A 22,839-nucleotide genomic window follows, 5' to 3' on the forward strand; every position below is an offset into this window, starting at 1 on the left:
TTTTAGGCCCACTTTAACCCAACCCGGTACCTTATGCAGAACCGGATCTTTTTCCTGCTCGGCAACAAGCTGATCCCAGTCCAGTTGTGGCAGAGGCAAAGCGACTATGGGCAATGCCTTAGACGACGCAGTAACTTGGCTGCACGCTGGCTCGGGCGGCTGATCACCACTGGAGAGTCCGGAAGACTGCACGGGGGGAATGTTCTGAGACGAGGGTTTCGGAGAGTGTTCTACGTCGCAATTACTAGCTGGCTCTGTCCCTTAATTAAGGGCCACTACTGACACTAACATGGTGAAATGTACAGTAAGTTAACCACTATGATTGGTTTTTTATTATATGACTTAATTAATTACTATCTCTGACACTTAAAGGCTTTTTAAACATGCTTACTGTTTTTATGCAGGCTTACTGTATTTAACTGCATACGATGTATAGGCTACTGTGATCTTAGTTGTATTACTTTGACATGTTTTTTCCTGCTTTATTGTTTTTTTTCTTTGATAATATTGAGAATTGTATGGGTTGTATTTTCTTATAGATACTGTACTGATAGAGGGATTGTATTATTGGACCCTACAGAAAGAACACAGTCTGTCACAGTTGTAAGTGTTTTGTTGTCAGGTACCTTTAGTTGCTTTTAGGTTTTTCTTTTTTCTTTTTGCCAGATAACGTATACTTGCATATTTCCACTGAAGGATGAAGATGAAGAGACCACATCTGCTGTGACAGAAGTGGACAATACTGGTATAGATCCACTGAGGAAGGATGCATACCATTATAATGCATGCCCCCTTTTTACATTAGAGTAACAAACTGTCATTGTTCTTTTACAGTGCATACCTGGGGATTTCTCCCTGGATGAAGGTCCTTTAACTGCAGTGCACATCTAAGCAATGTAAGAATTTGTGTGCAGTTGTCCATATTTAAATTTTATTGTCTGACAGAATCTCATGTATTTAATTATTTTTTTAATAATAATTCCAAGTTACCTTCCTAGTTGCCAGCAAAGGAGCTGTATGAGGTACATCTTCAAAAACAAGTAAGAAAAAGTGACATGGATATGGACCTTATACAGCTTCAAATGGAAAAGAAAAGGCTATCTATTAAAAAAGCAACACTACAAATTGAATTACTGGAGCATCGCCTTAAGGTGAGAACTTGCGCGTTGCATGTTAAAAGTGTTGTGTATATAAAGCAATGTCATTAAAAAAAATTTTTATTTCATTTTACTTTCATTGTTTTTCAGGAAATACAAAAAAAAAAGAACTACACAGCAGACCAGTGCAAACTATTTAATAAAAGTAATTTTGACAAAGCCTGTCTCTCAAGAGTATTCCATCTCTGTTCTGTGCAAAAATCTGTAGTGGTTCCTCTGGGCCATCTTCTTCAATATAAGGAGGGTGGCTTTCTCCTCTTATAGTGGCAATGTTGTGAAGCACAACGCAAGTCACTATGATGTTGCATGCACTCTCTGGACTGACCCAGAGCCCAAGCAGACACTAAAACCTAGACTTGAGGATCCCTATGGTCATCTCCACCGTGGCCAGTGTTCGGCTGTGAACCAGGTTAAACGTGTCTGTGGTCCAGGATCAGGTTCAGGGTAGGGTGTCAATAAATAGGGCAGAGAAGGGTATCCTCTGTCCCCCAGCAAGTACCCATTGTACTGCCCTGTAATGGTTCAAGTGTACAATACAAATATAGTAAAAAGAAAAAAAAAACATTGTATAAAGCAAAACATACCCCGCTGAAAATGTCTGGCATAATAATGACTCGTGGAATATTCTGGCATTATGCACAAATCCTGGCCATTTTGCCTTATTATTAGTAATGCTGTGGGTTGCCTCACATATTACCTGTACTGTAGTTAGTGGAAAAAAGTTTTTTTAATGATTTTAACAAGGCAAAAAATTAAGGACACAAAAAGTTGTTTCCTGTACATTATTACCATAAATAGATTTCCTATTAGTCTCCCTCATGTATTGAAGGAGCTTTAATAGGAAAGTGGGTGCCATCAATGCACCCAATTACATTTGGAAACCCTGAAATAGAAAGTCATGGAAGGATCAGGATTAATTATGTGTATGCAGGATGAAGACATGTATATACATAGTATGACTACATATTAAATATGCATCATCAATTTTACTACAAAGGACAAACCTGCCACTCTGTGGTATTCCTCTTTAATAACACACAGAGGTTTATGTCCAGGGAACTGCACACATGTGTGTAAGAAGTGTTTAAGTGCCAGACATACAGTTGCCTTTCCCATATGCTTTGCATCAAATACCCCACATTGTACAAAAAAAATGACCTGATGCAAAAAAATTGTTGTGCACTGTGCTATGCACTGTGGGAAAAAATCCTTCCACCTGTTGATGTTGCTGTTAGTTTAAAATATCTTTCAGTTAACAAGTCACTTACAAAGAGAATTAAAGAAGAATTAAAGAAGATTACGCCACGCAGAGCTAGATGAAGTAAGTCGAGCTTTTATTGCAGCAATAAGAACCCAGATGAGCCAGACTAGCAATGCTCTGGATCAAATCCCAAGCAGTGCCAAAATCGGACTACCTTCACAGTCAAAAGCACGCTCTTTTATACAGTTTCTGAGAGGGGGGATCTCCAGTCTGCTCCCCTGTACATTCACCTCGGTTGACCACATCAAAATTTTATTTCATTATAATCCAGTTTCTATCAATTAATTTTTCCATTATAATTACACCTCGTTATTTTTGACTCCTCCCTGCGCTTATCTGACTCCTCCTACGCTTATCAATTTTTCATTATATATCGTTTTCTTTAATATTTATTTTCTATTATCTTTACACTTTTCGTATCTTTTTATAAAAAATATAGGGTAACGCTTATTTTCAAGGCTTTTTCCTCGTTTTTCTTTGGTTTGTTCTTAATTTCTCAAGAGACCAGCCATGGGTAAGCATCTCCTTTGCACTATTTTACTTATTTGCCTTATTTTACCCATTTCAATGTTTCTTATACATTTTGTTCAATTTCATAGCTAACTGCAACTTCTCCATTGGTGACTTTATCCCTTTGGATGACTCGGACATCCAGAGCAGTCCAGATCGTGTTCCTTCTGAGGACTACAACCCGACTGAACCTGTTATGAATCAGGCCTCCGTGAGTCCTGTTCGAGCTGGATCTTTGATGCATTATCTACGAGACAAAGGGTTCACCTATTTTAAGAAAGGTGATTCCAAACCTGGTCTTTCTAAAAGACGGCGTTTGGATTTTGAGAGTCCTCATTGTTCTTTTCAGCCAGTGAGGCCAGAGAGTATGTTGCTATGGTTACATACCCAAAAAGGTGAGGTTATTCACTAACTTACTCTTAAACTTATGTCACATAACCTGCTTTCTGGAATACCCCCGGGCTATGAGCTAAACATGGCTATAGAGCTAGGAAAAATGGCATGACGCTGAAACATGAATTCACAGAAGATTAACCAAACAGTACATTAACACAACAAAACATGAACTTTACAAACCCGGAGTTTTAACAAGACAGAACATGACAGAATGCCACAGAAATATAGAAGATTTACAACAACCTAAATAAACATATGCCAGACAAAAAAGGTGAACTTAGAAAGACTATTTGTAACAAAACTAATTAGCTACCTTGGTTCAGGTGAGCACTCGCATCACCTAACTGAGGTGCACTCTGGAAAATGCAGTTCAAACTCACACACACACAAAATGAAAACAAAATGGAGTCCAGACGCATAGCTCTCTCTAGGGGCTAACCGTGACAACTACTGTACCAAGGTTGACAGCAGAAAATTTTGGAGATCTGGCAGTGGAGGTCTCCCCATTGATATTCCTCTCTGCATGACTTAATTGTATGTTGAGAATTGCTGCTCATTCTTGAAGGTCTTGCATCCACCCACCACATACTGTCCTGGAAGTGCAGCATGGAAAGTGTTCATCTGAATAGCAAGCTCCCTTGCTTACAGCTGGGTATCATGCAGGAATCATAACCAGAACCAGCACCATGACAATTATAGACAAAGCCATAACTAAAACAATAAAAATCTTACAATACAATATAACTGAAACTAAGGCCATATATAGACAGGGCTAAACAGCTATAGTGTGGCCAGTTTTTTTCCAACTCCCATTTCACGGTTATGTTTGATTAAACTTTGCATTATAACCATGCTAACACTGAAGGTGTAAGGAAATGAGAGTGAGGTATGTAAACCTGCACCACACAACAAATCTTTTGTTTGAGATTTTATCAGTGGATCCAATCTTCAGCCATGACATTGTACTGTATATATTTATAGGCAGTCTAGTAACCCTTTTATAACTGATAGAAAAAAAAATATTATTTATCCCTATAAGATACACTGGCAGAATACTCAACACTTGAGTAAAAGTACAGGTACCTGTACCAGCCTAAAAACACATCCAACTACAAGAAGTGCCACTTCACATTTTAACCCATATTGAAGTACAATATTCATGTTTTAAAATGTACTTCAAGTACCCCAAAGAAACTGGTTCACTGTAGTGACCTCTCACCCCTGCAGCCGAAAGACCATCACCTCCACACAGTTAGGTATACTGTAACATGGGTATGCTGCAAGCATACAAAATACAATAAGACAAACAAAACTTAATAATTTTAGCCAGTTATAAAAAACAGAATTGTTATTGGCATGAAACACAAACCAAATGCATAAGAGTTCCCAGCTCATACTTATAGTTGGGGTGCTTGGAATGGTGGAATTGTATTGTTTCTGTCCTTCCTACTTGGAATGTAGCACAGGCATGATATATTTTTTTTCACCAGTGAGTAGAAGTAAAAAGTATCACGCACAGAAAATACTTGAATAAAGTAAAAATAAACAAAAAATACTTAAATACAGTAATGGGGTAGTTGTGCTTCTTTCCTTGCCACCTTTGGCAACACCTCAAAATACAGACTGAGTAAACAGAAAGACAATTGTAAAATTTCTGTTAGATTGAATGAGCTGAGTGATCCTGTAATCTTCAATAACACATTAGACAGAATGATAAAAGGCATATAAATGAATGTCTGATTAGTTTCTAATTGATTTTGATTATAGAGAATATCTCGTTGTGTCCTGTGCAAGTATGTTGAAACAGAACATGCACGTTTAAAGCAGTTGTGTACAAAAACGCAGTTCATGTTAAACATTTTAACATTAGTCTGATGTTGGATTGACAGCAAACTAACATTAAGCACTAACATTAAGGTGACCTCAAAATGTCAGGGTTGTATAACGTGAAGCAGATAAAAAATATATATATATGCTGAGCAGCTTTACTGCAGTAGTGGCATGGTGGTTAACACTGTCACCCTGCACCTCCAGGTTCCAGGTTCGATTCCTGCCTCGGGTCTGTGTGCATGGAGTTTGGATGTTCTTCCCGTACTTGGTGGGATTCCTTTGGTTTCCTTCCACAGTCCAATGACAATGGTGTTCCCAAATTGTGTGCTTCCAAAATAGTGTGTGAGTGTGTGTATGTGTGTGCCCTGTGATGCATAGGCTCCCGACCCTCGTGACCCTGTATACAGAATAGAGCAGTATAGATGTGTGATCCTTTAATGCAGAGACAAACTATTCTTCTCATTTTCTGTTTAGAATCACACTTATGATACTGTAGAGTTCATGATATACTTTATAAAACTGTAAAAAACAAACAAACAAACAAAATGTAGTTCAGGTTTCTGTTACAAGGGCTGTAGAGCGGTATACACTGACATTAAGTAATAAGTATCTCTAGTAAAGTTAAAATGTATCCCTGACTGAAAAAATTGTAACTTACGTGAACAGTACTAATATCAAACACCCATATACCTTTATGTGTTCATTTCCACACTGCACCTGAGGCTAATTATTATGTCTCAAAAGTAATAAAAAATTGGCATTGCGGTGATGTACAGCAGTTTACTCGTTTCTTTTACCAGACAGTTCTTTCTAATAAAGGTAAAGTAGGAAGTTATTGTGTCACAACCTCCTGGTTGGGATGCAAATAAAAACACAGAGCACATTTACGGAGCAGGACAAGGACGGTAACAGTGTGTAAAGGAACAGTAGCTTTAATATCATTTTGAGTCAAGTGGAGTTGGTGTGGAGATGTCTGAGCTTGAACTCAAGATGAAGATCCTCCTCATCTTCACCCTGTGGCTGATCTCAGGTAAAGAATTGCACTTTAGAATAATCCTCCCTCTTAGCAGCAGTAAAGGAAGGTTTTGCCTTTAGTTTTTTACATTAGCAGATGTAGAAACTACAAACTTGTGAAGAACATTTTACCAAGTATAAGTTTGATACAAAATGCACACAAAACACAATTTAAGATGATTATTTAAGATGTTCTTTTCTTTTCAATGGCTGAGGAAATACAATTTATGCAGATTTTAACAATATTGATTTAAATATCAAACAAATCCAATGGCCATTTTTGCACCTGCCTATTTCCTGTTAACCCACTTTTACTTCCTCGTTACTTCGGTTTCTTTATAATAGGTCTTTACAAGGTTTAGTCTTGCCAACAATGTGTGTGTTTTTTTTTTATAATTAAACATTATAAATTTCAAATCAAATAAATTAATCCACAGCATCATCATCAACAACATCATCAGTGTCCTCATTACAATCATCATTACCATCATCCTCCACGTCAAGACCATCATCATCATTACAAACACCATCATCCTCATCATCATCATTACCATCATCCTCCAAATCAAGACCATCATCATCATTGTCATCAGCACCATCAACACCACCACCATCATCCTCCACATCAAGGCCATCATCATTGTCACCAACATCATCATTACAACCACCATCATCCTCATCCTCATCATTATCATTATCCTCGTCGTCGTCACCACCACCATCATCATCACCACCATCATTTGCATCACAACCACCATCATCCTTATCATCATCATTATCCTCCACATCAAGACCATCATCATTGTTACCACCACCATCATCATCATCATTATCATCATCATCACCACCAGCACCATCATTTGCATCACAACCACCATCATCCTCATCATCATTACCATCTTCTTCTACATCAAGACCATCACTATCATTATCGTCATCATCGTCACCACCATCATTTGCATCACAACCACCATCATCCATATCATCATCATCATCAATGTCACCACCACCATCATCATTATTCTCATCATCATCATTACCATCATCCTCCACATCAAGACCATCATCATTGTCACCACCACCATCATCATCACAACTAACATCATCATTATCATCATCATCCTTCACATCAAGACCATCATCATTATTGTCATCCACACCATCATCCTCATCAGCGCCATTACCATCATCCTCATCAGCGCCATTACCATCATCCTTATTACCATCATTACCATCATCTTCTACATCAAGACCAGTACCAACACCATCATCATCATCGTCGTCGTCATCACCACCGTCATCACCACCATCATTTGCATCACAACCATCATCCTTATCATCATCATTATCCTCCACATCAAGACCATCATCATTGTTACCACCACCATCATCATCATCACCACCAGCACCATCATTTGCATCACAACCACCATCATCCTCATCATCATCTTCTACATCAAGACCATCACTATCATTATCGTCGTCGTCGTCACCACCACCATCACCACCATCATTTGCATCACAACCACCATCATCCTTATCATCATCATCACCATCACCACCACCATAATTTGCATCACAACCATCAAAATCTTTATCATCATCATTACCACCATCACAATTATCATCCTCCACATCAAGACCATCATCATTATTACCACCACCATCATTATCATTATCCTCATCATCATCATCATTACCATCATCCTCCACATCAAGACCATCATCATTGTCACCACTACCATCATCATCACAACTAACACCATCACCATCATCATCATCATCATCACTATCATCCTTCACATCAAGACCATCATCATTATTGTCATCCACACCATCATCCTCATCAGCGCCATTACCATCATTCTTATTAACATCATTACCATCATTTTCTACATCAAGACCAGTACCAACATCATCATCATCATCATCATTATCATCATCACCATCATCATCGTCGTCACCACCACCATCATCACCACCATCATTGCCACCATCATCATTATCCTCCACATCAAGACCATCATCAATGTCACCAGCACCATCATCATTATCCTCCTCCTCATCATTATCATCATCCTCCACATCAAGACTATCATCATTGTCACCACCACCATCATCATCACAAATACCACCACCATCATCATCACAACTACCACCACCACCACCATCATCATCATCATCATCATCACAACCACCATCATCCTCATCATCATCATCACAATCATCCTTCACATCAAGACCATCATCATCGTCATCCACACCATCATCCTCATCAGCGCCACCACCATCATCCTCATCAACATCATTACCATCATCTTCCACATCAAGACCATCATTACCATTGCCATTAGCACCACCATCATCATCGTCATCACCACCACCACCATTTCCCTTATCATCATTATTACCATCATCCTCCACATCAAGACTATCATCATTTTCACCATCATCATCATCACAACCACCATCATCCTCATCATTACCATCATCCTCCACATCAAGACCATCATCATTGTTACTATCATCATCATCATCATCATCATCATCATCACCACCATCATCATCACCATCACCACCACCATAATTTGCATCACAACCATCAAAATCTTTATCATCATCATTACCACCATCACAATTATCATCCTCCACATCAAGACCATCATCATTATTACCACCACCATCATTATCATTATCCTCATCATCATCATCATTACCATCATCCTTCACATTAAGGCTATCATCATTGTCACCATCATCATCATCATCATCATCACAACCACCATCATCCTCCACATCAAGACAATCATCATTGTTACCATCATCATCATCATCAAGACCATCATTGTCACCACCACCACCACCATCATCATCATTATCGTCACCACCATCATCATCATCATCATCATTGTCACCACCATCATCATCATCATCACCACCACCATCATTTGCATCAAAACCACCATCATCCTTATCATCATCCTCCACAATCAGATTATCCTTATTGTCACTACTACCATCATAATCATCATCATCATCATCATCAAGACCATCATCATTGTCAACACCACCATCATCATCATCATTGTGACCATCATCATCATCATTGTGACCATCATCATCATCATCATCATCATCATCTGCATCATTTGCATCACAACCACCATCATCCTCCTCCTCATGATTTCCACCATTACCATTATCATCCTCCACATAAAGAACATCATCACCACCACCATCTTCATCAACCACCATCTTCCTTAACATCATCATTACCACGATCACCATCACCCTCCACATCAAGCTTATCATCATTGTCCCCACCACCTCCACCATCATCATCATCATCATCATCATCTGGGTTCGCATCACCTTCTCCACGAGCAGGTGATTCCTCTCATCGCACCCACATTTTAACTGCATAATTTTAATGAATCTAACCTCTTATGAATAATCAGCATGTAGGTTAAAGTGTTTGTCTGTTTCTCTTTTAGGATTTCCAGCATTCACTGTGATTACTGTGTCTGTAAGTCCGCTGCTGCTGCTTCTGATTGGAATCACATTCCTTATTGTGATTCTGGAAAAAAGACGCAGGATTAAAGGTACCCATCAGACACAACACATGATGTTCTCAACAAAATGTTTTACCACATTACCACATATGACTGACGTGGGTAGAGTGAGTCAGCAGCTCTCACCACTGCACCAGCATACAGCTTTAGTTTCCAGTTACTAGTCCCGAGTTCTGGCTACTGTATTGCATGTTCGAGGGTCTATAAACACGCTGAAACATGGACAGGGTGCCTGAAATGGTTTCTAGTTTTAAACAAGGAAGACTATTTATTAAATGCTTGTTTGTTTCTCTTTCTTTCAGGATTCTTTAGCTTCCTGCAATCGTTCTGAGACTGTTTATTCCAACATCTATGCCACAGCTTACACATCCACAGGTCTCTCTGCTTCCTCAGTCGGTGCTGCTCAACATTTGGCTAACGAATCTGATGAAGATTCGTCTTAATTACTGTACGCAGTAATCACTTTTCATGCCAACTCCACAAGCTCTAATGATGCAGTTCCAAATATAATTGTTAAGGAGTGTGAGGTCTCATGTGATTATGCTTCAATTAGTCATGCTATGTAATGTAGCTAGTTTAGCATAATTAGGGCACCAATTGTGTGGTGTGATCATAAAAACATGCCGGAAACGTTCTAGTAAAGACATAAAGTTATTTTAAAAATTTGAACATCATGTAATGTGCACACATCATAGGGTTAAGAAGCGCAATCAGAAACTGGATTAATCCATAATAAATTATTATTTTTTTTACTTTGTTTAATATTTTAATTTATGGTGGTACAGATGCATAATCGTTAAGACAATCCCCTCGTAGCCCCCAGGTTGTAGGTTCAAAGGTACCAATACAGACACAATTGTAAATGGTACACAACACATGATAAAATGTTTACTATGTTAAATTTTATGGAACTGACACGCTAACTAAAAGGCTGACCATTTATAAAAATTGAAGAATTATATACACCTATTTTTTACTTTGTTTTAATTAAAGCAAAATAGTCTGTTTACTCTAATAACTGTGAACATGAATCAAGCTGTTGTATTCAGAAATCTTTTGATGTACAACAATTTTATTCTCTGCATTTGAATATTTCTTTTTACCATAAATGTGAAATTTGCTTTTGTTTCAAGTTTAGAGTGAAACTACCCCAGTAGTTATATATATATATATATATATATATATATATATATATATATATATATATATATATACACAATTTAGTGTACTACAAATATATTAAAATCCTCGATAGTACATTGCAAATATACTAACAAAAAGTTGTACCATCAGTTAATATATATACTAATATCATGCTTTTAACAAATTTTGGAATTATACATTAAATATACTTTAAAATAATTGTATTATAGTACACTTTCCAAAATATATTATTGGAAAATATACTTTAAGTAAAAGGTTTGTTTAATTTCCCAAGTATACTTATTTAAACTTGTTTTTCGATGTATTTTTGGTATATTTTTAAAAAATATGCTCAAAATACTCATTGTACAAATGTACAGAAAGTACACATTAAAATCAGATTTTTAATATACGGTTGTCTCGGTATATTATCAGTTAAATTGAAATATACTTATTTATATGTACTTATATTTAGTGCACCACTCTCCCTCCGCGTGAGTTTTTGACGCATTTAGACTCGTTTTTGCACGCTGAAGCGCTCTCCCGCGCGTGCCCTCTCAAATTAGTTTTTGTGCGCTGAAAATCACTTTTGCACGTTCAAGATAATTTGTGTTTAAACCTTCTTCTATGCACTCACTGTCATAAAGCGACACTTGCCCAAACTGCAGCAGTGTTATAGCTCTTCAACTATTCCAGCCAACCAGGGACTAGAATCAGCGTGACACCAGCCAATCAGAAGCGGGAGGCGGACATATTCGGACTGTCTGATTGGCTCCCCAGGCCTCTGCTTCTAGTTTGAAATAACGTTTGAAGCTGTATCGTTGCGTGCATTTTCATCGACATAAGGTAAATTTTGTGGTTTTTGTTTAGTTGTTTAAAATTAAGTACATTGTTTAAGCTATAGAATGAATTGTTTAATGTGTTATTGTTAAGCCTTATGTACTTTGCTTGTGGTATAATGCTTTATAGCTCCCGGCCTGTTTTCAGTCTCTGTGTAACAGCTAGAATCAACACACCAGGTTTAAACTAATACTGTACCTGTATACTTTAATACTAATGTCTGTCTGTGTTCAGACAACAGTTTATATTTTAGTTTGTGTGTTTGTAAGACAACCTGACTTTGGTTGAACACAAATAAACTATAGTATATAAGTAGCTTTTTTGTAACCTTGTGCAAATTAAATCTGTTGAACTCATGAATAAAATCTGCCTCCTAATTACTGATGTAATGCTTTTCGAAAACATGTTATAATTTTTCTATCGTATTTCTTTTATTTATATTTATTTCCTATTATAAGCTTTAATTCTCTTTTAAGGTCACTTGCCGTCGTATAAGCATTTCACTACATTTCGTACTGTGTATGACTTTTGTACTTTTTTTCTATGATTAATACTTATTTGTTGTGTTTTATGTTTTGTACATCTTTTCAAATTGAGACCTCATTTGTAAGTTGCTGCTGGTGTAAAACAGGGTTTTCATTAAATATAAAATAAAAATATCCGTTTTATCGCACTTGTCATATGCTTCTTCCTTCACAGAATTCTGTTGACCAGGGCTTGAAATTTAAATTTACTTGAGTTGGATCAACTTAATTTAAATGAAAAATTTCTTTTACCAACCCTATTCATTTATTTCGCAGCTGTATTAAATAAGTTAAATTAATTTAATAAAATTGATTAGACTAATTACTTTTTTAATTAACATTACGTTAAACATTTGAATAATGTAAGCACTAAGAAGTTGTTAGCCTTTTCAATGTAAATATGTGAGTATCATCATAGACATAATTCAATTACATTACAATTGCACAATCAATTGCTATTACAGTAAATAATAAAGATTATGTTAAGTCAACATGATTCTTTTACACCAGTTTAACATAAATGAAATACTTTGGTTTAGCAGGCAATATTTGTGTAATTTGACCACATTTTGATGATGTGGGACCAATGTACACATTAAAATCAAGTAAATTCAAAGGATTAGTTTTTTCAGTGTAGGTGACACATAGTTACTTACCTTGTGCTCTAGAGAGCAGCACTGACATCCGTAAGGTTAATTGTGGAAAAATAACTCACATGAGGAATTCTAATACTAAAACACTCATATGCCTTTTTTTTTAGAATGTTTACACACTGTACCTGACCAGACACATCATTATTGTGTTTGAAATTTGAAAGCGTTTTGCATCGTGCTGATATAGTTTACATATGTTCCACTTATTGTACAGCTCTTTCTAATGAAGACAAAAGAGGAAGTTATTGCGTCAGATTCTGGATAAAATGAGTATAAAGACACAGAGCACATTCACAGAGCAGGACAGAGACAGTAAGAGTGTGTAACAGAACAGGAGTTTTAATATCTTTCTGAAGTGGAGTTGGTGTGGAGATGTGTGAGTGTGAACTCAGGATGAAGATCCTCCTCCTCATCTTCACCCTCTGTCTGATCTCAGGTAAAGAAATGCACTTCAGAATAATCCTCACTCTCAGCAGCAGTGTTACATGAAGGAAGGTTTTGCTCAGATGGATGTTTGGTGTTTTGTTAGATGGAGGAGATTCCAAGGAAGTAACAGGATATTCAGGAGGAAAAGTCCTCATCAAGTGCAAGTATGATACAGAATACACACAAGACCCTAAATATTTCTGTAATGGTTCAACACAGCGCTGTTCTGACCAAATAAGGACAGAACCTGAAAACCAGTGGATAAACTTAGGAAGATTCTCACTGTATGATGACACCGAATCAGCAGAGTTCAGGGTGATGATCAGAGAGCTCACTGTACAGGACAACGGGATGTACCACTGTGGAGTTGAGACGGATTTAGGGATGCACAATTACACACAAGTGAAGCTGAATGTTAAAAGTGAGTCCCCCACCACTTCCTTAATGATGCTACACTTAGGTATCACTTTAGGGGACGTTTACATTTACATTTTTATTTTGTCCTTTTACATACTTACAAACTCACCTGTCAACACTCATTTATGAATTTGCTTAATGGCTCACTAAGCCCTTTAGGTAGTTTTTCTGCAAATCAATATTTATTTATTAATTGTATCTATTTTACTTTTTGCATGTATAATTTTCCTGAATTTTGTTTGCCTGATAGTTCGCCTGTTTTTTTTTTTTTTTTTTTAATGACACTCTGCCAAGTCTACTGCTGACTGTGGGTAGACAGAAAAATGTGTTGCGATCATATTTATATATAAATATACTCTATAAGTTTAGGAGTGTTGTTAAACAGAGTTAGGACACAAACACATATACACTGGTCTAATTGGTTCTGTTTTGCAGATCTGTCCTATAATAAGTCCTTCAGTAAAACTGTCAATGTAGGAGAAGATTTAAATGTCAGCTGTAAATACCCAGAATCCCTCACGAATAAAACCAAGTTTCTCTGCAAGACAAGTTTTCAAGTTTCAGCTTGTTCTTATAAAATATCTGTTAATGCAAGTGAAAAAAACATACACAAAAGGAAATTCTCCCTGTATGATGACAGAGCAAAAAAAAACTTGAGTGTGAGTATTAGAAATGTAACTGAGCGAGACTCTGGTGAATACTGGTGTGGAGCTGAAGATTCCTGGAAATCTGATGATGGATACAAGGTTTATTTCACACAGATCAACCTGACAGTTACTGGTGAGTTTGTAGAGACATTAAGTATTGCATTAACTATTTTGTCATTACAGCTGTTTTGTGTGAAACACAGAGTCAGAATGATGTAGATAATATTATTTGTCAGGCTCCTGAGTTCTGTCCTTTCAGGTTAAATGATGTTAAGAAACAGCAGTGTTTTGTGATTTATAAGATGTACTGAATGCACAGTTGTCTGTATTTCTAAAGTTGTACACATAGAGATTGTATACTATTGTGTTGAATATGTTCTGCTATCAGTCATACACTAGATTAACTCTCTTAATGTCATTAATTATCTAACCAAACCTTTACTGCTCTACAGTACCTTTATGTGTTTTAGTTTCAACATCAAAAACAACACAACCTTTATCATCATCAACTTCTCCCCCAGCAGGTGATTTTGCTCAGACACACATTTCCCCATCAGTCAAACCATATAACTTTGATTAAACCATTCCCTTATTCATGATCAGAATGAAGGTTAAAGTGTCTGATTCTTTTCCAGAATTTCCAGCTTCTATTTTGATCACTGTGTCTGTGATTCCACTGCTGCTTCTGATTGCATTCATATTCCTTATTGTGATTCTGCAAAAGAGATGCAGAGTGAAAGGTACCCATACACACACCACACATGACAAAATGATTAATATGGTAAATTTAATGTACAGTGGGACCTCTAAAAATTTTTAATAAATTTTGACTTGGAAAACGAACAAGTCTTGGTTTACGAGTACCGAGTATCATGTATTACGCATGCGCTTCTTGTTTTGACGCCAAGCGTCAAGTGATCACAGCTTAGCCAATGGTTTTTCTCTGTCTTGTGCTGCGGAATTGTGGGTAAGCGTCTTCCCTGCTGGGTCTTAATGCTGGTCTCTTACTGGTATAATCAACATCCGTGCACGCGTGTACTGTTTGCTATAACACTGTGACCACGTTATAATAAATATTTTTTATTTTGTGTTTGTATGCCTGTGTGTACAGCGCATGTGTAAAGCAAAAGCAAGTCTCATTAGAGACGTTAAAAATCCATTTTCTCTCTCTGCTCAAGACTCAGCCTGCCCACACACACACACACACATACACACACACACTTTCTCTCTGCTGTACTGGAAACACTGCTCTGTGGCAATTCTTTTCAAAGGTAAATTGCAGGTTAATTTGTTTTATTTTTACTTTACAGCAGTGATTTTGTTAGTGTGTCGCTCAATCAAGTGTCATTAGAGAAATTTCTTGTTTATTTTTCCGATAAAACAGTGTTTCCGTTGTGTACGTGCGTTTGTGTGAGAGGAGAGGAGGAAGTGTAACTGTGCAAGATGAGAAGGGGGAAAGGGGAGCTTACTTTAGATTTACACACAGCACCTGCGTGCACAAACGGAATAAATAAATCTGTAGAGATTTATTGTTACTTTTTTTAAAAGGGGTCATCCAGACACATTTTTCATTAAATGTTAATATGATCTTTAGGGTCCTAATGAAAAGTTTCTAATATATTTAATAAAAATTTCTCAATGGTTGTGTAAAAAAACATTACTTTTAACTGGTAAAAACTAGCTCTGTTCTCAGCAACCTGTTTCAGTGCATGTTCCTTTAAATGCTTATAATCTCTGCTGAGCCCGCCCCCCCAGTTCTGTGGGGCGTGTCTTCACAACACACTTGGGGTAAAGCCACGGGAGTGTAGTCCAGTGCGGGCAATGCTTTGGACTGCATTACCCACAAAGCATTGCTCACAACGCAGTGCGGGCAATGCTTTGTGGGTAATGCAGTCCAAACTGAAAAACGCTGGAATATAGAGCCTGAGCCTGTTTTCTTAGGTAGTTTTTGGTTTGATTTAAGTACAGAACCTACGCAGAAGTTTGTAATATCGCCTGACAACGCAAAAACTAAAAGAATGGACACGCATCGACTCGATTTGTCTTTCTCATTACTGCATAGGCATGAATTAACGGGCTGTTGCGCTGCCGCGAGCAACAACAACAAAAGCGGAGAAGCTTACTGAGAGAGATACGAATGCGATGTGTTTACTGATGTGTTTACATGACTTCTTAATCCTCGACAGACATTGTTATTTACCATCTAGCTTTACAAAGGTAAGCATAATTTTCCGACTACGTACACAGTTTGCAACTAGACAATCACCTTAATGCATTGTTTGTTCATATAAACGGGCGATTAAGAATTACATAGAGACAGATGTACATAGAGAAGAAGCCATAACCATGTCCTATGAGAGTATAAGTTAACTTACACTCCGCATTCATCGTAATTATTAGAAAAGGCGATCTGCATAGATTCATAGAAAAAGAAATTACACTCACTGAGCCTGGTGAAGATAAAGCAGGAACATGAAGCGTTAGTACAGATCCATTTTTTAGGAGCAGCTTCGTAGCAATGCTTTATATTGACCCGCGTTTATAAAGCAGTCTGGTAAAAAATGATTAGCGCAAACATAAACGCATTTAGGTAAATCGGCGGGGACGTTAGCTTCAAAAACTAAATTCAGCCACTGCGTCTTCAATGGCTCAGATGTCGGTAGTGAATGACGACTGCTGTGTTCGCTATTACACCCAACAACTGTACACCACACTTGCTTAGGCGACATTTTGCTCCAGCGGCGAAAAACAATGGCCCACAGCTTCTTCTCACTCGGGGCGGGTCTTTGCTAAAACACCAGTGTCAATCAACTATAGTAGGAGCGGCCTCTTTTGGTGTGGCGTCACATTGCAAGGCATTTGAGATTGTTTAAATAAACAAATTATTCATGGCTGATTCTCCCAACAAGGTGTTCTGGGTGTTCAGTCCTGAGTCCTGAACCAAATTGGGTTACTGTTTTACATGAGCAACTTCCAAAGAAATGCTAGTGCTGTGTGAAATAGCATCTAGTTGTTGTTGTTGTTATTATTATTATTATTATTATTATAAATAATAATAATAATATGCCTCACTGGCATAAGCTCCATGCCAGTGCGCTCTGAAAAACTGAGCGCCGATTAAACTACGTAGGAAGTTAAAGAATCGCGATGCCGGCTCAAAATTCTGAGCCCAAACCTCATTTAAATGTAATTTAAATTGCGTCTTCAGTGGCTCAGATGTCGGTAGTGAATGACGACTGCTGTGTTCGCTATTACACCCAACAACTGTACACCACACTTGCTTAGGCGACATTTTGCTCCAGCGGCGAAAAACAATGGCCCACAGCTTCTTCTCACTCGGGGCGGGTCTTTGCTAAAACACCAGTGTCAATCAACTATAGTAGGAGCGGCCTCTTTTGGTGTGGCGTCACATTGCAAGGCATTTGAGATTGACCTGATTTCAGAAATGTTATTTTAATAAATGAAAAGAAAATCACTGGGCGGCTCTTTATCATCGTAAAGTGGTTGTGTACGCACTCTCCTAACACACAGTTCAGTCCAAACAGCTTAAAAAAGTGCATGTAGGCCCGTATGACCCCTTTAATATAAAGTGCAGGTTAATTTGTTTTATTTTTACTTCATATTTTGTGTTAATTATTTTTTGTATTTATGTTTTCGGGCTGTGGAATGAATAATTTAATCCATTATTTCTCATGGGAGGATTCGATTTGGTTTACGAGTGTTTTGTAATACAAGCCACTTCTGGAACAAATTATGCTCATAATCCAAGGTTCCACTGTAACTGGTTGGTTCAGGCAGTACAGTGGCACAGGTAAAACACTACTCAGCTCAGGTTAGAGTTTTGCATTTCTAAGCTCCCACAATACATGTTTATATTAAATAAAAAATTATTCATGGCTGATTCTCCCAACAAGGTGTTCTGGGTGTTCAGTCCTGAGTCCTGAACCAAATTGGGTTACTGTTTTACATGAGCAACTTCCAAAGAAATGCTAGTGCTGTGTGAAATAGCATCTAGTTGTTGTTGTTATTATTATTATTATTATTATTATTATAAATAATAATAATAATATGCCTCACTGGCATAAGCTCCATGCCAGTGCGCTCTGAAAAACTGAGCGCCGATTAAACTACGTAGGAAGATAAAGAATCGCGATGCCGGCTCAAAATTCTGAGCCCAAACCTCATTTAAATGTAATTTACAAATATTGTAAGTAAACAACAATAGTCCATGTTTAGAAGAACATTTTTATTTAAATTATAAATAATAATCCTGCACATATTTTAGGTGTGCCAGCTGCCAGTTGTGTTATACGCCTCTTTGTCAGGGTAAATTATTCAGTAACAAGCCAGTAAATTCACATTTAAACAGGTACATCTATATGAATAAAATTGTTTAAATGTATGTATCATGAGCTATTGATCAGTGATTTAACAGACTCTGTTCAGATGTAAGTAAATGCTCATTGCTGCGCTGTTTGGGGGGAGGGACGTGCTGATGACGTTTGGTCTGCTTCTGTTGATCTTGTGTGTGCGTGTGCGTGTGTGTGTGTGTGCGGTGTTAAAACGTCTTAAATATTCATAAAATGTCATGAATTATTCATTGAAACAAATTCAAATTTTATTTGTCACGTACACAGTCATACACAGTACGATATGCAGTGAAATGCTTTTTGGACTACCAGTGACCTTAAAAATGCAATTAACTAGTAAAATATACTGTGCAAGTAAAATAAAATAAAATAAAATAAAAATATACTGAACAAAATATATATTTTATATAAAAACAGAGGCTCTGCTGAAAAAAGTTAGGCACATGTAAGGATTTCTTGAATTTTGGTAGACCCCCTTTGGTCTACTCAGTGCTCCGCCTGTATTCTGCTGTCCCGCCTGAGCTCAGGGAACCCCTCAATGAAGCACACAAGTCAGTGTTCAGTGAGACGTTCAAAGTTTATTGTGGGAGACAGGAGTATATATACGCACACACACAAAGAACCAAAGAAAAGGTGAATGTGGGAATGTTTACATCCAGTCTGGAATGCTTTTAAAAGATAAGGTAAGGAAGAACATAAATTTAGGAGTAGCTCTGCATTTACGAGCGTTCAACAGTTTTACGACCTTTAACATAAACTACTATAGAATCTGTTTATTGAAAGTGCAGCTTGTGTCATGGTAAAGAAAAGACAATCTGTTCTCAGCACACAGAATATCATGAAACACACTAAGAATTAAATATTTCCTACAATTCCCCCCTTTTATTCATAAGAAACATCATTGAATAAAACTCAGAGCTTTTAAGAAGTCGCCGGCAGACAATAGGCCATCGGACACGGCGCAGGAACATACCCTGAAACATACTCATACAAAGAATTTTGCACACAGCGAAAAATACACAGAAACATGACAGGTTGAGTGCAAACTCGTGTGTGTCAAAAACCTTGTTCACAATGTCAAACTCATAAATAACTACTAGTGGTGAACTATTGCCTTTCTTGACGCTACAGTGCTCAGAGTGCGGGCACGCCCAATCTGCACTCGTCCCACCTCACGAGGCGCTAAGACACCACCAGGAATGGTACACTAATAGCAAAAGTAAAAAGTCGACCCGTGGCAATCCAAGGCGATCCCTCTGTGTCACGTCACTCCATCAAGGTCATGTCATGGGTTGGACATCACTGCAGCACGTCTTTAGTCTAGGAAACAAAAATCACAGAGACAGAAAGATAATAATACACATGCATTTATTCATCTTTTGGTCTCACGCCGACAGGACATCTCTTCAGCCTAGTAGCATGGATCCACTGTGGAAAAAGATCAGTTAGGATAGCAATACGAGTAATTGCGATTATTTCTGCTGGTCCGTCATATTTACAATCTCCCAGTTTTCTTGGGGTCAAAGATTTTACCAGAACAGTATCTCCCACATTAAAAGGATGTGTGGGTTTTGTTGAGGGTATTAAAGTCACATCAGCAATTTGTTCATAATGTTTAGTTAGAGTATCTATTAGAGCAGCAGAATATTCAGCAATATGTACATCAAGATCAGTTGTTCCTATCGCAGGTTTACCTTTCCTCCATGGCACGGGAAAGGGTCTGCCAAATATAATTTCATATGGTGACATGTGCACGTCTTTTAATGGTGTCATTCTTATTTCAGCTAGAACAGCAGGTAACAGATCAACCCAGTTTTTACTCCCCATAGTTTGCATTGCTTTAGTCAATTTTTCTTTCTAGTGTCCTATTTGTTCTTTCTACTATACCTGATCACTGTGGATGATAAGGAATGTGAAAATGCCAGGACAGTGAAAGATATTTACACAAATTCTGTGTTACCTGTGATGTAAAACGTGTTCCTTTATCTGAGTCAATAGCATAAAGCACGCCATAACGAGATATTATTTCTTTCACTAGGACTCCACCTTTGCCTTCTCTCGAGCACACGGAAAAGCTTCCACCCACCTAGAAAACTTGTCTACCCAAACCAGAAGATATTTAAACGTATTCTGAGCACACACCAAGCATCTAGATATTAATGAATCAATTGTTTCAAGCATGTTAGCTATGTAAAAGAGTTCTTTCATATCTTCTTTAACCCCCCTTCGCGCGCGATGTGTAACACCATGGAACTCACGCACGAGGAACGGAAGACAATGAGACGGCAGGCACAAACGACCATCAGCACAATACCATAAACTATCAGAAGCAACGTAGGCACCTTGAGCTTGCCAAAAAGAGGAATCATTCTGAAGCTTGTAAAGAAAATAAATCTACATCTGGAATCAAAGAGCTAGCAAGAAAGGATGTATTGATCAAATCAGAACCAGAGTCAGGAAAGAAAATCTCTTTTCAGGCTGCTTCTTTAACAACACTATAAGCTAGCGTATTACCTTGGACGTCCATAGATTCACCAGTTGTTGATGTAGAAGACATATCAGGACGTATACTAGTGGAGTGAACAATCTCTAAGCAGCAGTCATGATCTCTTTCTACTAGCCTGCCATCCTGTGCATTGATCAAGCGTGTAAGAGCATATCTGAGGGTGTCAAAAGAAGAGGTGGATTTTATCTCTAAGTTACTTGTAGGACAAAGGATAATCTCATACCCAGACCCAAGCCTTCATATGTTGTGTTTGAAGGTTCTGTAGCACTTGTTTAACCTGATATAGAGAATACAAAATTAAAGGACGAGAGAGATCAATCTTCTCAGCATCTTGTACCATCACCCCACAGGTGGCCACAGCCCTGAGACAGGCAGGCAAATCTTGTGCCACAGCATCTAAAGTTTTAGATAAGAAAGCACATGGTCTCACTCCCCCCCATGTTCCTGTGCCAATACAGCAATAGCGGTGCCCCGTGCTCACAGACCTTTAGATGGAACGGTTTTTGATAGTTAGGCAGGCCCAGCGCTGGAGCAGAACATAGGGCCTTTTCCAGTTCAGCAGTCCATGTCAGAGGCTGTTGGAGCGGATCGTTGTGTGAGATGACTCTCCTGATGCATTTATCGTAGAATGAGCAGTCAGGAATCCACTGACGACAGTAGTTGACCAGTCCCAGAAAAGCCATGAAAGCATGTTTAGTGCTCGGACGTTTAGTGTCGATGATAAGCTGAATTCGTTCCTTTAAGAGCCTTCTTTGACCTTGGGAGAGTTCAAAGCCCAGGTATTTTACAATGTCTCTGCAAAACTGTAATTTAGTCTTAGATACCTTGAAACCCTTCTTTGCCAGGTGTTTCAGGAGACAAGTGGTGGCTTCTTCGCAGCGGCGGACACCAGTAAAACATCTGCATGCAATAGGACAACAGAATCAGTGGGGAGAGCTAGATCACCAAGTGCATCTCTTACTACAGCCGAAAAAACATTTGGGTAGTCAATTAACCCTGCAGAAGACGAGACCAGGTGAACTGACGCCCCCTGTGGGTGAAGGCGAACAATGGCTGTGTCTGCCCTTCCACAGGAACACTGAAGAAGGCAGAACAAAGGTTAATAACAGAAAAATGCAAATGATGACAAGGTCTAGAGAAAACAATGGACAGCACATCAGGCACAACAGGTGCAACAAGGATAATTATGCCATTTATTTTTCTCAGATCTTTTGTAAATCTCCACGTACCATCAGGTTTCAGTACTGGATTAACAGGTGTGTTATAAGAACTTACACATGGTTTAACAACACCCTGCTTGAGCAGTGAGCTTAAAATTTTATCTATTCCTGAGGTAACTCGAAAGTACGAAGTAACATCGCGGGGCTGGAACTCTGAGGGCATCCCTATGCATCATATGCTCCTACCTGCATCCCTGAGAAGGGATTGGGTCTATATTGCTGTTGTTTTTGCACTCTCTATGGCGGCTGCTGGGAAGGATTAGGAGAAAACACCTCATTAGCATCATGCCACTGACCATCATTCAATCGAATATACATATTTTGTCCACTACGTTCCTTATCTCAGGCCTTCA

At 38.1% G+C, this 22,839-nt stretch overlaps 1 protein-coding gene across 1 annotated transcript; it reads left to right on the forward strand.

The window, feature by feature from the left end:
- The first annotated feature begins 6,123 nt into the window (after nucleotides 1-6,123).
- LOC128526388 (uncharacterized) lies at nucleotides 6,124-9,352 on the forward strand. The gene is given in 3 exon segments (XM_053498192.1): nucleotides 6,124-6,184; nucleotides 6,606-7,656; nucleotides 7,810-9,352. Coding segments are annotated over 3 exon segments (2,655 nt in total).
- Nucleotides 9,353-22,839: the final 13,487 nt, after the last annotated feature.

The sequence above is a fragment of the Clarias gariepinus genome, chromosome 6 (genome assembly GCF_024256425.1).
Source record: "Clarias gariepinus isolate MV-2021 ecotype Netherlands chromosome 6, CGAR_prim_01v2, whole genome shotgun sequence".
NCBI lineage: Eukaryota > Metazoa > Chordata > Actinopteri > Siluriformes > Clariidae > Clarias > Clarias gariepinus.